At 42.1% G+C, this 15,401-nt stretch overlaps 1 protein-coding gene across 1 annotated transcript in view; it reads right to left on the bottom strand.

Annotated features, from left to right (window-relative positions):
- Positions 1-15,401, bottom strand: part of LOC101168927 (neuronal acetylcholine receptor subunit alpha-7) — a 46,042-nt gene that overhangs the window by 3,440 nt on the left and 27,201 nt on the right. Inside the window, exons 7-9 of the mRNA XM_023955520.1 lie at positions 11,330-11,524; positions 10,225-10,311; positions 9,657-9,766 (exon numbers count right to left, since the gene is read on the bottom strand). Of these exons, the coding sequence (XP_023811288.1) occupies positions 9,657-9,766; positions 10,225-10,311; positions 11,330-11,524 (392 nt within the window). The remainder of the gene's footprint in view (positions 1-9,656; positions 9,767-10,224; positions 10,312-11,329; positions 11,525-15,401) is intronic.

Here is a 15,401-nt window from a genome sequence, read left to right as displayed (position 1 = left end):
GCGCTCCGCTCCCGCCCCGCGCGCTCCTTGTCTCCCCTTCCTATCTACTCCGACACCTCTGGCCAGGGCGGCTTCAAGGAGGAGCGCTTCGTCCCCGTTGCGCCGGTGGATGGAGCAAATCGTTTCTGTGCAAAGCAAACGGATTTAATACTGTACGTTTTGTGTATGAGGGGCGGGTGCGTTGTTACGTGTGGGAGCCTTCAGACTGCCATCGGCCCCGCAGCTCAATCAGCAGGAGAAGATGTCTCCAGCTCACACGGAGGCTGTGAGTTTTTCAAAGCAAAATTCCGCTTTTACGGTTTCCTTAGAAACCGTAAATGGAGTGTAAATTCACTCCATGCGCTGTTCTCTCCGTCACGCAGCAAACCGGCTTTTCCAAACCCGTTGGTGACGGTGGACTTTTTTACGCTGCTTTTAACGATTGCTTTTAACTTGGAAGCTTCATCATATTGTAGCGGCGATCTGGTGCACGTTGGGTCTAATGGCACCAAAGGATTCTGGGATGCGGCCGGGCATGCGTGTTTCATTTTGTTGAACCATGACTGAAGTGTCTAAGACCTGAAGTCAAATCCATGCTGTTTGGCTGCTTAGAGGTGTGTTGAATATAAATGCCTTGTGGTTGGTGTTAGATAAAGAATTCAAACTATTCACTGAGTTCGAAAGTACGTACATGGCTGCCGCTAATTAAATCCATAAATTAGCCGTGTCACTGAATAAGCCGCAGGACTGTAAGCGCAGGAAAAAAGTAGCCGGAAATTACGGTACTTTTCTTCAATGATTTGTGATCTTCACTGGTGTCCACAGATTACATGAAATCTTTCCACCTTTATCCACCTTTGTCATGGTAGGGAGAACGCGTCAATGGAAGGGTGGGGTCATCAAAGATAGCACAAGGGTTAGAACAGGGGTCGGGAACCTTTTTGGCCAAGAGAGCCATAAACGCCACATATTTTTAAATGTAATTTCGAAAGAGCCATACAATAATGTTGTGTCCCTTTCCCACACTGAGGCACGGAGACTTAACCTCTTTTAAGGTTCTTTATTCTGGTTACTGTAGACCGCAAGAAACGCCGTTCAATTAATTCAGCAACTCCTGAATCTCTCCCGCCGAGACGAGAGCGCTTCTCCCAACTTTATATTCCCCCCTCCCGCTCCAGCCCTCCCATTTCCTTTATTCGGCCCATAGCTGAACCCCATTGGTCCAAACTCCCTAACAACAGGTTGAGCGACAGAACTGAGGGCCAATCAGATCTCTGCCTGATCGATGCGTTCCATGAACTCCAGAACTTTTAACGCGGCCCAACAGCCAAGTTAAACTCAGTCCGCGACAATATGTTTAAAACTAAATATACAAGTGAATGTGTGCATTTGATGTAATTTCAACACTTTTAAAGTACAATAGGTCTGTGGATTCTTTTTAAAAACTTCATTATGCTGTTGCTAATAAATGATGAGTATTTCTCGTGGTAGTTTTGCTGATGGTCTAGTGTAGTTGATACGTGGTGAGTTTCTGCTTCATGCAGGCGTTGAGACTTTAAACGGGATCTTAGGTCTGAATGTTCTTTAGATGTGGACAAGGAACCAAACACTCACTCACACGCTGCAGTGAGTGACGGGCAGCGGGTTTACGTTTTTACAATCCCTGCGCGATTCACCTGCTGCCGGTCCCCCCCCTCCCCCCCGGCTTTCTTCCTCACACATCCCGTCCCCGAAACTATGCGCTCTTCCTCAGAGACGGGAGCATGCAGCTTTAGGCACGGCAATTCACAGGTTTCCGGGTGGTACAAACTCTGTGAAATAATAGATAATAGTAAAGGTTTTTCAAGGATTTGTCTGCGAGCCACATGTGACCATCAAAAGAGCCATATATGGCTCGCGAGCCATAGGTTCCCGACCCTTGGGTTAGAAGAACCGCTAGGAATGCTAGCGCTATTAGCTTTAGCAATGCTAACTCCAGCTGCATTTAGCTTTGCCCGAGGTTTGATCGGTTCTCCAGTGAGAATGACATTATTCCTCCTTGCTTGTTGTTCCATGTCGTCCACTCTTTTCTCAAGAATGTCGACCCGGTTATCTTTTTGCTCGTTTTGAGCTTGGAATCTTCGGAAGTCTTCCATCACCTCCATCAGAGGTGTTAGCTTAGCGGTCACTAGCTCCATGAAAGGATACAAGAGGCTTTGATATCATCAAGAATCTTTTTAAGGTCTTCATAGTCCTGTTGTTTCTTAGGGGCCATGGTCAGCCCTCTTGCTTTGGAGAAAATCAACTTTTGCAATATTTTATTTTCATTTTCAAGTGTACAAAATCAAATAGGCAAAACCAACAGTTCAGGTGCTCTTTAGACCAGTGTTTTTCAACCAGTGTGCCGCGGCACACTAGTGTGCCGTGGGAGATGGTCAAGTGCGCCGTGGAGAAATTGCCCTCATTAACTGATCTAAAAACATTTTCCATCTCCAGGAAATCAGCTCTGTGTTCATCCAAACAGGCCCTGATAAAACACTGAGTAGTTAGGAATATAAAAGATCTTAAAGTTACTTTTTCTTTGTGTTTATTTAATTCTATTAAAGACATTTTGATAAGAATGCAGGTACCGCGAATTAGCTGCAGCTATAACTGTGTAAGGAAAAGTCCCGCCAATCATTCTTGAAGGCTTAATCACATGTCATCAGTCTGACCAATCAGAAATGGTTAAAGTCTTCACTTCCTTGTTCTTAATCTTGCTGACAAAGTCGCTCAGTTCTAACAAAAATACCAGCTAAAGCTCATCTTTAGCTGGTGGTTCCTCCCCTAGAAAAAAAACAGGCGCAATTCCTGCTTTTTCTGCCACAATTATTACAAAAATCCACGTGAGATTGCGGGGGGGGGCTGTCGATCAGTACAAACCATTAATTTTTGCTTTTTTTTTTTTTCTGGATGCTGGTGTGCCGTAGGATTTTTTTCAGGGTTAAAGTGTGCCGTGGCCCAAAGAAGGTTGAAAAACACTGCTTTAGACCATTACAAAACACAATGTAAAAATACAAGTAAATAAACAATTGCCAGTTACATTCTATTCAATATTTATTCACAGGCCGTCCAAACAGGACATAAATAGAAGAAAGAAAAATGCAGTCTCAATACAGAGCTAAATAACTTTAACTTTCTGTAAGTGATTTAGAAATGGTGTCCAGAGTTTATTGTGAACATTAATTGAGGCAGTCCTGACATGGCAAATTTTTTCCATGTGGATGAGAGATAGCATGTCAGTGAGCCACACTGTAAAGTATGGAGAAGCCATAGATTTCCACTCTCGCAAAATTTGTCTTTTTGCAGTCATTAACCCAAGTTCTAGTGGTTGTTGCATTACAGTTGGGATAGCTCTAGTACGTACGCAGCCAAAAATGGCGAGCTCTGCATCGGGTGTAATAAAGCAACCATAGGCTTTGGCATACCAGTCAAATATTCTGTTCCAGAAGCCAGCCAATGAGGGACAAGACCAAAAAGCATGAGCCAATGTGCCTTCAGATATTTTACATTTATCAAAAATGGGAGTAATTGAAGGATATATTTTGTGCAACCGTACTTTGGAGTAGTGGAGCCGATGGATGATTTTAAATTGTATGAGTTGGTGTCTGCTGTTAACTGAGCACGAGTGAATCTTGAACACTTTTCCCACATAGATTCTGATATTTCTATGCCCAACTCCTGACTCCAAGCATCTTTTATTTTTGTTGATGTCACCCTGGTGCTGCCATCGAATAAATGCACTATTCTAGAAACCAAGTGTCTGGAGCCAGGGGGACTTTTGAAAATGTCATAAAGATCATGTTCAGCTGAAAGATCTTGGAATAATTTAATTTTGGACTGCAAGTAATGTCTAATTTGTAAGTACCTATAGAAGTGTGAATTGGTAATGTTAAAGTTTTGTTTAAGTTGATTAAATGATGCAAATTTTTTATCTATGTATAAATCTTCAAGTTTGGACAAACCCCTCTCACTCCATTCCTGATACAATTTGTCATCCCAAGGAGGCAAGAAAGAGTGATTATGGCATATTGGTGACTGAACAGAAATGTCTGGCAAAGAAAGAATGCTTCTAATTTGATTTAAAATGCGCACTGATTGCTTTAGGACAAAACCCAGTTTCCGGAGAGACTCCGCCCTCTCCAGTTTGGAGAAGAGCAGAGCCTGTAAACATGAGAAATCTCTCACTCCCCCGGCCTCCATCTTAACCCACAGCGGAGTGGTGGGACCAATGGTGTCCGGCGATCCCTGCTGCCAGAACATCAATGCTCTGATATTAGCAGCCCAGTAATAGTGTTTGAATTCCGGCAGGCCAAGATCTCCTTCCAACTTGGATTTTTGCAAATGCGACTTTGAGATTCGAGCATTTTTATTATTCCAGATATAAGAAGTGATTATTGAGTCCAACTCTTTAAAGAAGGAGGCTGTGAGGTAAATAGGGAGATTCTGACACAAATACAAGAATCTAGGCAGAGAAACCATTTTTATGGAGTTTATTCGGCCGATCATGGATAAGGGAAGGGTCTTCCAAGACTCAATAAAAATTTTGTGAAATTCAAGGTAAAGATTAATTTTGGGTCTTTAGGAATAGTCAGGCCCAGGTAAGTGAAATGGTCATAGGTTATTTTAAAAGTACCGTTTTGAATAGAATTTGGCGGATAAGTTTTAGATAAAGGCATTAATTCACTTTTAGTCCAATTTATTGTGTACCCTGAAATTTTTCCGAAGGTTGTTATCAAATCAATAAGAAGGGCACAGACTCCTCAGCATTGCGCAAGTATAACAATACATTGTCTGCATACAAGCTAATAACAGTTTCTGCTCCTCCAACCACAAGGCCATGGATATCTGGATGTGCTCTTATTTTAACAGCAAGAGGTTCCAAAGCTAAGGCGAACAGGGCAGGAGAAAGAGGGCAGCCCTGTTGGACAGAACGCTGTAACGGAAATGGTGATGATCTCTCCCCATTAGTCAGGATTGAGCAGAACGGACCTGCATATATTAGTTTCACCCAAGATATAAACGTTTCACCAAACCCAAACCTTCGCAGTGATTCAAACAGGTAAAGCCATTCAACCTGGTCGAAGGCTTTATGTGCATCAAGACTCAAAACCGCAGCTTCATCAGAGCCATTGTGGTCGGCATAGATGATGTTTAGAAGACGCCTAACATTGGAAAAGGAAAGTCTGCCAGGGATGAATCCTGTCTGGTCAGGGTGGATAATAGAAGTCAAATACGTGTTTAATTTGGTTGCTAAAATTTTGGTTATTACCTTCCGATCAAAGTTTTGGAGAGCAATGGGTCTGTAACTAGCTGGATCGGCCTCGTCTCTGTCTTTCTTCAAGATTAAGGAGATGTTGGCTTCATACAGAGTTGTGGGTAATTTATCTCTGCGTTTGGAATCGCATATCATCCTAAGCATGAGAGGAGCAAGATCATCACAGAATTTTTTGTAAAACTCTGAGCCAAAGCCGTCAGGGCCTGAAGCCTTGCCTGATGGAAATGACTTGATGGCTGCAATCACTTCATGCAGTGTGAAGTTGGAGTCAAGATGACGCTTTGCAGCATCAGTTAACCTGGGCAAATGAAGAGAGCCAAAGAAATCATCTATGTCACGCTGTGATAAGTTCTGATTAGAAGAGTAAAGTTTGTGATAAAACTCTTTGAAACGATTATTAATTTCTAGCGGGTTTGTTAGAAGAGTGCCATTTTTATTTTTTATTTTATGAATAGCTCTTGATGCCTGAATTCCTTTAAGTTGTTGTGCTAGGAGCTATTTGGGCTTATCTCCTATCTCAAAATGTTTTTGCCTCAGTCTCAATAATATATTATTGATTTGACCGCTCACGATTACATTGTATTCATATTTAAGTTTCAGCATGTCTCTGTAGTCAGAGGGGGATTTAGAAGTTTGATATGTCCTTTCTAGAATAGAAAGGGCAATTTTAATTTCAGAAAGCCTTTTATTTTTTTCCTTTTTGAGAGCTGAGGTATAAGAAATAATGTCACCACGTATAACAGCTTTCAGTGTTTCCCACAGTGTTGAGTCAGACACCTCCCCATTATCATTAATTTCAATAAATTCTTTAAGTTTAAAAGCAATATGTTTACCAAAATGTTCATCGCTAAGAAGGGTGGGGTTGAAGCGCCAGGAATATTTTTGTTTAGGTAGATTTAGGGACAGTGATATAGACACAGGGCTGTGATCTGATATCAAAATGTTATGGTATTTAGAATTTGTGATTTGTGAAATAAGGTTAGAGCTGGTTAAAAAATAATCTATCCGACTATAGGATTTGTGCACACTGGAAAAGAAAGAATAATCTTTATCTGTGGGATGTTGAATTCTCCAAATATCTACTAAATTTCTATTTTTCATGCGATTGTGTAAAACCCGCAGCGATACACTTTCTGGAGGAGGGCGTGAGGATAGACGGTCGAGGAAAGGATCTAAGTAGCAGTTCCAATCTCCTGATATTATTATGTTTGAGTCACTTTCATCTGGCAATAAGTCAAAAACTTTCCTGAAAAATGTTGGATCATCCGTGTTCGGGCCGTACACATTTAAGAAGGTTAATGGAAAGGAATCTATCAGGCCTGAGACCATCACAAATCTGCCCTGTGGATCAGTTTTCACAGATGATAATTGAAAAGGGACGTTTTTCCTAAATAATATGGCTACTCCTCGGGCATGTGATGTAAAAGATGACTGGTATACCTGAGACACCCAGTTACACTTCAAAATATGCTGCATTGTACCTTTAATATGGGTTTCCTGGAGAAAAATTATATCCGCATGAAGAGATTTCAAATGTTGGAATACTTTCCCCCTTTTCACTATTGAACCAAGCCCTCTAACATTCCAGGACACCATCTGTAATTCTTTGTTTCCTACATGCACGTTACTTTGTGATCTATGCATTCTGATGAGGACTATGAGAAAAGAATGACTCACATGAGGTTTAATATGCTTAACAGTCTAGTCAAAACTGGCAGTAATGAGACATAAAGAAAAAATAATGCAATTTTTGCACCTGAACCATAGAACAAGAAAAAAACAAAACAAACCCTCCCCCCTCCCCAATGAATGCGCCCTGAACTTGACGCATAACATTCCCCTTTCACTAAACCAGGAGCTGCCGGACAAATGGTAAGAGCAGTAAACACCCACCACATGGTATCATATTAAAATAAAAGTATTTACACACCACCAACATAGAATAAATATCCGCATTAATTGTCGATCAGTTTTACACCTGCCAGACTACCGAGCCTGACATATCAGTGCGCATAGCGCATTTAGAAAGTAATTCCACAAACTTGTTCAGTCAAACTGTGGAGCAAAGCAGAGACCTTACTGTCTCACAGGTGACTTGCGTTTCTTTGCGCAGCGCGCTGCCTCCTCTGCGTTGTTGAAGATAGAGGGCGCCTGTCCATCATTCCAGTACACATGGAGCTTTGCAGGATACCGCAACACGTGTTTAATCCCATCACTGCGCAGGGCTCGCATCACATCTCCAAAAGCACGGCGTTGATCCATAACTTTGCTGGTGTAATCAGGATAGATGTGAATCTTGCTCCCTTTGTACTCACAGCCTCTTTGAATCCTGCAGCAACGCAGGATCAGCTCTTTCTCCTGAAAGTGATGAACTCGGGCCAGGATGGTGCGTGGCTTAGCTCCCGCAGCAGGTTTTGGTTGCAAAGAGCGATGTGCGCAGGCCATCTTCACTGGATGTGGGAAATTATCTTTTCCCAGTAGTTCTGGGATAAGTCTGGAAACAAACTCCGTAATCTTGCCTTCTTCCGCACCTTCCGGTATGCCGACAATTTTAATGTTGTTCCTGCGAGAACGTGCTTCCAGGTCATGCAGTTTGGTTTGAAGCTGATGTGTGTACTCCGTTAGACCCGTACACTTGGCTTCCAATGCTTCCAGCCTCTCATCCAGCGCGCTCGTCGCATGTTCCTGGTTTTCCAGGCGAGCTTTTATGTCCACTTGTTCCAAGTGAATGGACTGAAACCTGGACTCTTTAGCATCAAACCGCTCATCAATTTTCCCGAGTATGGTGGTGGCCATCTCCCGACAAATCTCTTTGCACAGAGCGTAGCTTTTGTCTTCACGGGGGTCAGCCGCTGTCTTGGGAGAGGACTCGCTTGTAATGCTAGTGTTAGCATTAGCACCCCTAGCCGCGTTGCTAACATATCCCTCAAGGGTTGCCGTCTTGTTCAAAGGTTTCACTTTCGGCGGCATTGCAAGAAAAAAAATACCGCAATGGGAAGCGGCGCGGATGAAAAAGTTTAAGGTGGTGTATAATGAAAAAGTTCGAGTTTCGGTGGAGAGCCGTGGAAAACACGTCTACATCTTACAGCTGCGCACTAGCGCCCCCAGAAAATCAATTTTTAAGGCACTTGAAGATAGTCGTATAGCCACCGTGATGTAACCCGGAATCGGAATTCATCCACCTCTTCCTTTCTCCGCCGGATGCACGTTTTCCGCTCCCGCTCTTGTCAACAAGACTGTACCCCAGTGTTAAGATCAAGAATTTTATTCTGACCAGAAGAATGACTGACTAACAGCAGTTTATTTTTCAGTAGAAGTCTATGGGATTCTTGGCTTCTTAGAGCCACTTCCTGTTTGGAACACGAGGGGGGGAGGGGTCACTCAGTCCAGTTTTTTATATACAGTCAATGATTCCATCTGCAGAAAGTCCAGCATGCCGTCAAATGTTGCCTGACCCCGCCTTAACTCCTGCCAGTAAATGGCAGCCCTCCTGGGGGGCGGCGGCTCATTTTCGAACAGTGAACACTGCCCTTCCTGCGCTCTTTGTCCCGGATTGTAAATATTGTATGTACAAATCCTGTTTAAGGAACTGGAAAGGTTGCTACTTTTGGTAGCTTGGGGCAGTAGCAGAGCTACAGCATTTTGTGTGTGTGCTGCACTCAGGAGCCATTTGGTGCTTTAAGCCCCCAATCCAACACCTTAAAGCTGAGTGTCAAGCAGGGAGGCTTTGGGTCCCATTTTTAGTCTTTGGTATTACTCGTCCTGGATTTGAACTGACGACCTTCCAGCAGTCATAGGGTAGACAAACTTTTCTTCAGAATTACCTGAAATTTTGAAACTAGATAATCAGTTCCTGACTGTTCAGTCCCTGCAAACCTCTCTATGCTAAACGTCTCAGTAATTGTACTTGTGTTGGTGCGGGAGCAGGAGCCTCATCGACAGGCCGAATCTCTGTGCAGAATTCTGTAGACTGCTGTGGGGGAAGACCTGCTTCTCTTTCTGCCTGTAAACTCTCTCCATATCTGAAATTTTCTCTCATACACCCTCACTTAAGGACATTCCTCCCACAGCAAGCGCAGTCCATAAAAGCCACTGTAAATAAACAGTTCTTCCAAACAACATGTCTGATATTATTAAATACAAGAACTTTTCATCGGTTTTATGTGTCACTGGACTCTCTGCTGACATTTTCAGAGTTTGTAAAAACAAAACCTGCACATTGAGGACACTGCCACCAATAACAAGACCAGGAGTCAAAAGGACAGATTGGTTCAGAGCGTTTTGTCAGAATTCCCGGCTGTCGGTCGTAGAGGAGGTTGTCTCGGGAGACGGTATACAAAGAGACATGTGACTGGACAATGAAAGAGGAGGAGCCACTGACCCACTGAGGCATGTGTCCTCCATCCGGGTCATGATGGTGGTACTGTAGAACCAGAACAGTGGCGATGACTGACAGACCCACGATCGCCATGGTTGTGGCAAAGTACTGTGCTGAAACACAATGATCCAAGATGGCTGAAAGCATGCGCAACAATGATCATATGTAGCACATGCAAACAACACGGAGTTCAAGTGAGAACAGCCACATGTCCCAGAAAACAGAAATAATGATACAATCCAAATGTCTTATGCTTCATAGAAGTCATGTGACTTGTTGCAAGTTTTATTTGATTTATAATTTACTGGTAGGATGGTCGTTTGAACTTAAAGGAGAGAAAGAAGTAAAACTACAATGGTTCTGTTCTGCAGACATCTCAAACTCCAAACCTAAGATCTGACGTTAACCTAATGAGTAACTATCATCTGGTTCAGTTACTAAAACACTTTGCTGTTTTCCGTTAAAGAAAGATGGGGAGGAAACTTAAAAAGAAAAAAACAAGTTTTGACTAGTTTAAAAAAAGGGTTTTCTGCTTTTTATGAGTGTGGTGCTGAAAGAAACTGTAACTTACCTATGAGAGGAACTGAATCTGAAGTGGCCGGCATGATTTCAGCCACCAGCAGCATGAAGACGGTCAGAGACAGCAGCACTGTGATGCCTGCACACATGAGCAGAAAAACATTGGATGATTCTGAAGGGTTCTTCTAGGACCTGCTACTTGTGCTATCATGTGGGGTCCAGATGACCCCACCCTTACATTGACGTGTTCTCCCTACCATGACAAAGGTGGATAAAGGTGGAAAGATTTCATGTAATCCATGGACACTAGTGAAGATCACAAATCATTGAAGAAAAAAAGCAAGTAGAGTAATATCCCCTCTCTACATCTGTGCTTTGTGAATGTCTAATTCCTTTGCCTTGATCTTATTTTTTTGGATTCTAAATTGTGTTATTAAACTAAAACTGCTTTTCTTTGTTTTTTGATTTTTCATCTGGACCCTACTGTCTTGTGGGGTCCAGATGACCCCACTCCAACGTTGAAGTGCCTTGGATAGCACAAGGGTTTACACATCTGTGAAGGTGCTGAAACCTGCTGTCTGGAGAAGAAACCCTTCAAATCTGAGACAGATGGATCAGTTTGAGGGGGACAGCAGTCCTGCTGAAAGCTGCAGAAGCCTCTGACATTTATAGAAGCCCTTCAACAGACTCCAGACATTGTACACCAAAATCTCAGGTGAAAGGATCTATCATTTTTCTCCAAGTCAGCCTTTTCTTTGTCGGTTGATTCTGCACTGGACGTTTTCTGCTCCTTCTTTATTGTAGACTTTTCATCTTCCCATTCTTACCCATCCATGGCAGTGCTACAGTCACTAATGCTAATGTATGTCTCTTGTCTTCTAACAGATGTGTCACTGAATTTTGTTTATTTATTTCCTTCATATCTTATCAGCGCAGCCACTAATCTGTTTGTGTTGCTAAAAATGTTCCAGTAATTCTTTTTCCATCTCTACTTCCTGTCATATCAGACCCCAGCAGTCTCTCAAAGTCTGAATTTGGTGGCGGTCCCTTCTTGAATCTTGCATTCGCTGTCACCTGTTTGTTGGTCAGTTCAGGGATTACAGACAGTCCTCAGTGGCCTCAGATTAAAGGTTGCACACATAGCGGTCAGTCCTCACCAAGAGAGATCTTCTCCCCAGAGTCTGCAGGCAACAGGAAGACGAGGAGTGCAAGGGTGGAAATGAGAACACAAGGGATGAGGAAGTTCAGGCCATAGTAGAGCGTCCTCCTCCTCATCACAACAGTGAAGGTCACATCAGGATACGGCTCCTTACAGCAATCGTAAAATCGCTCACTTCTTTGTCCGGGAACCTCTGGAACAAATGCAAAAAAGATTTATATTATTGGAAGATCTTCAACAAGAGCTCTCCACATCCTCCTGCTACACAGATGTTTGACCTCCTGTTCTCAGGAAAATGGTCTCTTTATTAAATGCACTACATGTCATCATACTTGAATATTTCTCCACAAGATGCAATGACTTTGAATAATGCATTTCCAAATACCTCAGACAGACATATTTTTGTTTTAGTGAACTCTTTTACTGTTAGTTTTACAGATTTGTTATTGTTTCTTAGTATTTATGCATTTTTAGTATGTGCCCATGTATCTCTAGGTTTGTTGATGTGTTTTGTCTTTTTAAATGTTGAAGATGCACTTTGAGTTCTTTGCTTCTGTTTTTTAATGTGATTTTTTATGCTGCAAATGGCAGAAAACTTGAATGTGTGTCAGTGTGTGGCTCTGCTATGGATGGGTTAACTTTGCCTAAAATAACTGGAACTGGAGCCAGCAGCCCTGTGACTGCATGGATGGATGGATTGGTGGATGAATGAATGGATGGATGATTGAATGAATGGATATATGGATGGATAAATGGATGGATGGACAGATGGGTGGATGGATGAAACAATGGAAGGATGAATGAACAGATGGAGGGATGATTGAATAAATGGATGGATGGATTATTGAATGAATGGATGGATAAATGAATGGAGGGGTGGATGGATGAATAGATGGGTGGTTGAAAAATTGATGGATGGGTGGATGAATGAATCGATGGATGGGTGAATGGATGAATTGAGGGATAAATTAATGAGTAGATGGATGAATAAATGAATGGATGGATGGGTGGATGAATGATAGGTTGATGAATGAATCGATGGATGGATGAATGAACGGATGGAGGGATGATTGAATAAATGGATGGATTATTGAAAGAATGGATAGATGGATGGATAAATGAATGGAGGGGTGGATGGATGGACAGCTGGATGAATGAATCGATGGATGCATGAATGAATGGATGGATGGAGGGGTGGATGGATGAATAGATGGGTGGTTGAAAAATTGATGGATGGGTGGATAAATGAATCGATGGATGGGTGAATAGATGAATGGATGAATTGAGGGATAATTGAATGGATGGATGAATGAATGAAAGGGTGGATGGATGATGAAAGGATGACTAAATTGATGGATGGATGAATGGACGGATGGATGGATGACTGAAAGAGTGGATAGATGATGGATGGATGAATAAATTGATGGATGGACGGAGAAATGAATGAGTGGATGAATGGACGGATGGATGAACTGTCCTCCCATGATGATCCATCCACTCTTTTTGCCCACCAAGCACTCATTCTATCAGCCATCTTTCTGATGGAGCATTATTGATTGGTCTTGGGTTGTGGCTCTGACACCTATTCGTCCTCTGCTCACTGCCTTTTATCCAGTGGGCAGTCTAAGGATGCTGCAGTTGTGATGGCGCCTGTCTTGATGTCCTTCTTGACCAACAGACCACAGCTGTTGATAACCAGGATTTTACTCTTTCATTATGGTTCTGCTTCAAGCTCTTGTGGAGCCTTTACGGACTGAGAAGAAGCTCCTGTTACCGGATCAGACATCAGAACTTTATGAACCATCTGTGAAGCATGCTGCATGAGCAACTCATTTGGAAAGAATGGATGGAAGAAGCATCACAGGAGTTACTTTAAAAGATCAGAACATCTTCAAATACATGACAAATACAAGGCTACTATCTGTAGATCAATCTCAGATCCTGCTTTGTCATGTATCAAATATCAAGCACAGTCAAAAACGAATACAATATAACTATAAAAAGCAAAGTCTGTGCTGTTAAACTACCAGCAGGAAACTGAATGACTTTTTTGTGGATCATAGAAATTCATTTGTTCCTCCAACTGAGAAAAATTTTAAACAAAATCAAATCCTCCCCCGTTGGTTGTGCAGGGAGGCGTGACGTGGCCTGCTAAGGAGGGATGACAGTAATGAGGTCTGTGCTGTCGTGAATGCAGGGATATTCAGCTGAAATTTTATGCCAATTATGGATTTATCAAGAAGTATTTTAAGGACGATAGAACAAACATCATCATAAGTGTGCATGGCCAGCAGAGCTCTTCTGTTATTTTCCTTTAAAAGAGCACTGTGTCCCAAAAGGAAGAGCAGCATCTACCCCGTAATTCTTCATTGATTCCGCCTGCCTTGTCCTTGTGAACATGGCAGAGGTGCAGCACACCTTCCTGACTGTGTGCAGATGTTATTCTGACACAATCACAGCTGAGCAGTGATGTGTGTGAAATGCAGCTGCTTCAACACTGGATTACAGATGTGTGTGCGTGATCTGCTCATTTTTACAGAACAGGAGAACAGAAGCCTTTTTATTCCCATCATCTTCTATCATCATCTAAACATTGTTTTAACCATAAGGTTTAAGACTTGAGACCTAACTTGAAATGGCATGAGCCTCGCTGTCAGACTTGCTAAAGATCTCAGACATCAAGAAGGCTTTAATGAATTTGTGTGTTTTATTTTAAAATTATATTCTTTAACAGTTTAGTCATCTCGGATGCATTGACCGTATAAAAGAGCTGGACAGAGTGGGTGTGACTTCACCCGTAGAAAATGGTTCACTTCCAGCTCCAAAGAAATGAAGCCCATTCAGTCACCATTTTTTTGTGATATGGAAGTCGCCACTTGGGGCCAAATGAAAGTAAGCATTGATTGGTCCAAGTTGGTCTGAACTAACATTTCTTTGGCAACTACTGTCACCAATGAGGAGTAAGCTTGTTGGAAGTCCACTTCCCTTTTTGAAAGCGGGCTCAGGGAAATCTGTAAATCAAACATTTCAAACATTCGAGGTGGGGCCAGCGGGCAACACATCATTTTATAGAGGCATCTGATTGGTCAGTTTATAACTTTAATAACTTGCAATAAAAAAAAAAAACATTAAAATAATGAGGATTATCAAGAAAATGTTACAAAAGGTATCAGATCAAGAATGTTTATTCTGACCAATAGAATGACTGAGTAACAGCTGTTTATTTCCCTATAGAGGTCTATGAGATTTTGGCTTCTTGGAACCAGCGGGTACTTCCCTTTTGGAACACGAGGCGGAAGGAATCGCTCAGCTATGCAATGGTCTAAAGTCATTTACTATGGCATTTTTGAATTTCACATGTGTGATCAGTCTTGCATTTGGTGCAGTCTGCGTTGTGTTTAGTTTATCACCTATCTGTGGTTGTGAATCTGCCGAGTGTTGGGGCTCCGAGCATCTGTGCTGGCTCTGTGTAGCATCCATGTCTGAAGATTGTCCATTTTTAATCTGTGTTTTGGAAACCTTTTTGAAAGTAATGGCCCATTCGCATAGAGTTTTAGCAGCTTTTAAGCTTTTTAAAAACAAACTGTGTGATCCCTTCAGACACTTAAAGGCCAGTTTTCTGCTTTCCAGCTTTTGTTCCACATGAAATGGTCACATCAGTGTTTAATCTAATGTCATCCAATCACTGTGCTTTTCATGTGATCTGGCATTTGCCGTATGCTGCAGTAGAAATGTGTCTTGTAGCTGGCGGGAGGAACAGACCCTCCTTTGGTTCGCTGGCTGCTCTGCAGCCATCAAGGGTCCCTCTTCCTTCACTGAGCAAAGAGATAACTCCTGCTCCTACTTCTACGCCTTATTCACCAATCATATGAGCTAACAAAATGTACAACCATAATTAAAATATCCCCAAACAATTATATAAGAGAACTATGATAAATTATAACTTTTTCTTCATGAACACAACATGAAAACAAACAAAAATATCTTGAATAACTGTACTAAGAGGCTTCAACAAACACGTTCCAACTGATTTTGACATTGATGTCTAAGAAAAAGCTAATCAAATACAG

This window comes from Oryzias latipes, chromosome 6 (assembly GCF_002234675.1).
Source record: "Oryzias latipes chromosome 6, ASM223467v1".
NCBI classification, from domain to species: Eukaryota; Metazoa; Chordata; class Actinopteri; order Beloniformes; family Adrianichthyidae; genus Oryzias; species Oryzias latipes.
This window is presented reverse-complemented; position numbering and strand designations above follow the sequence as displayed.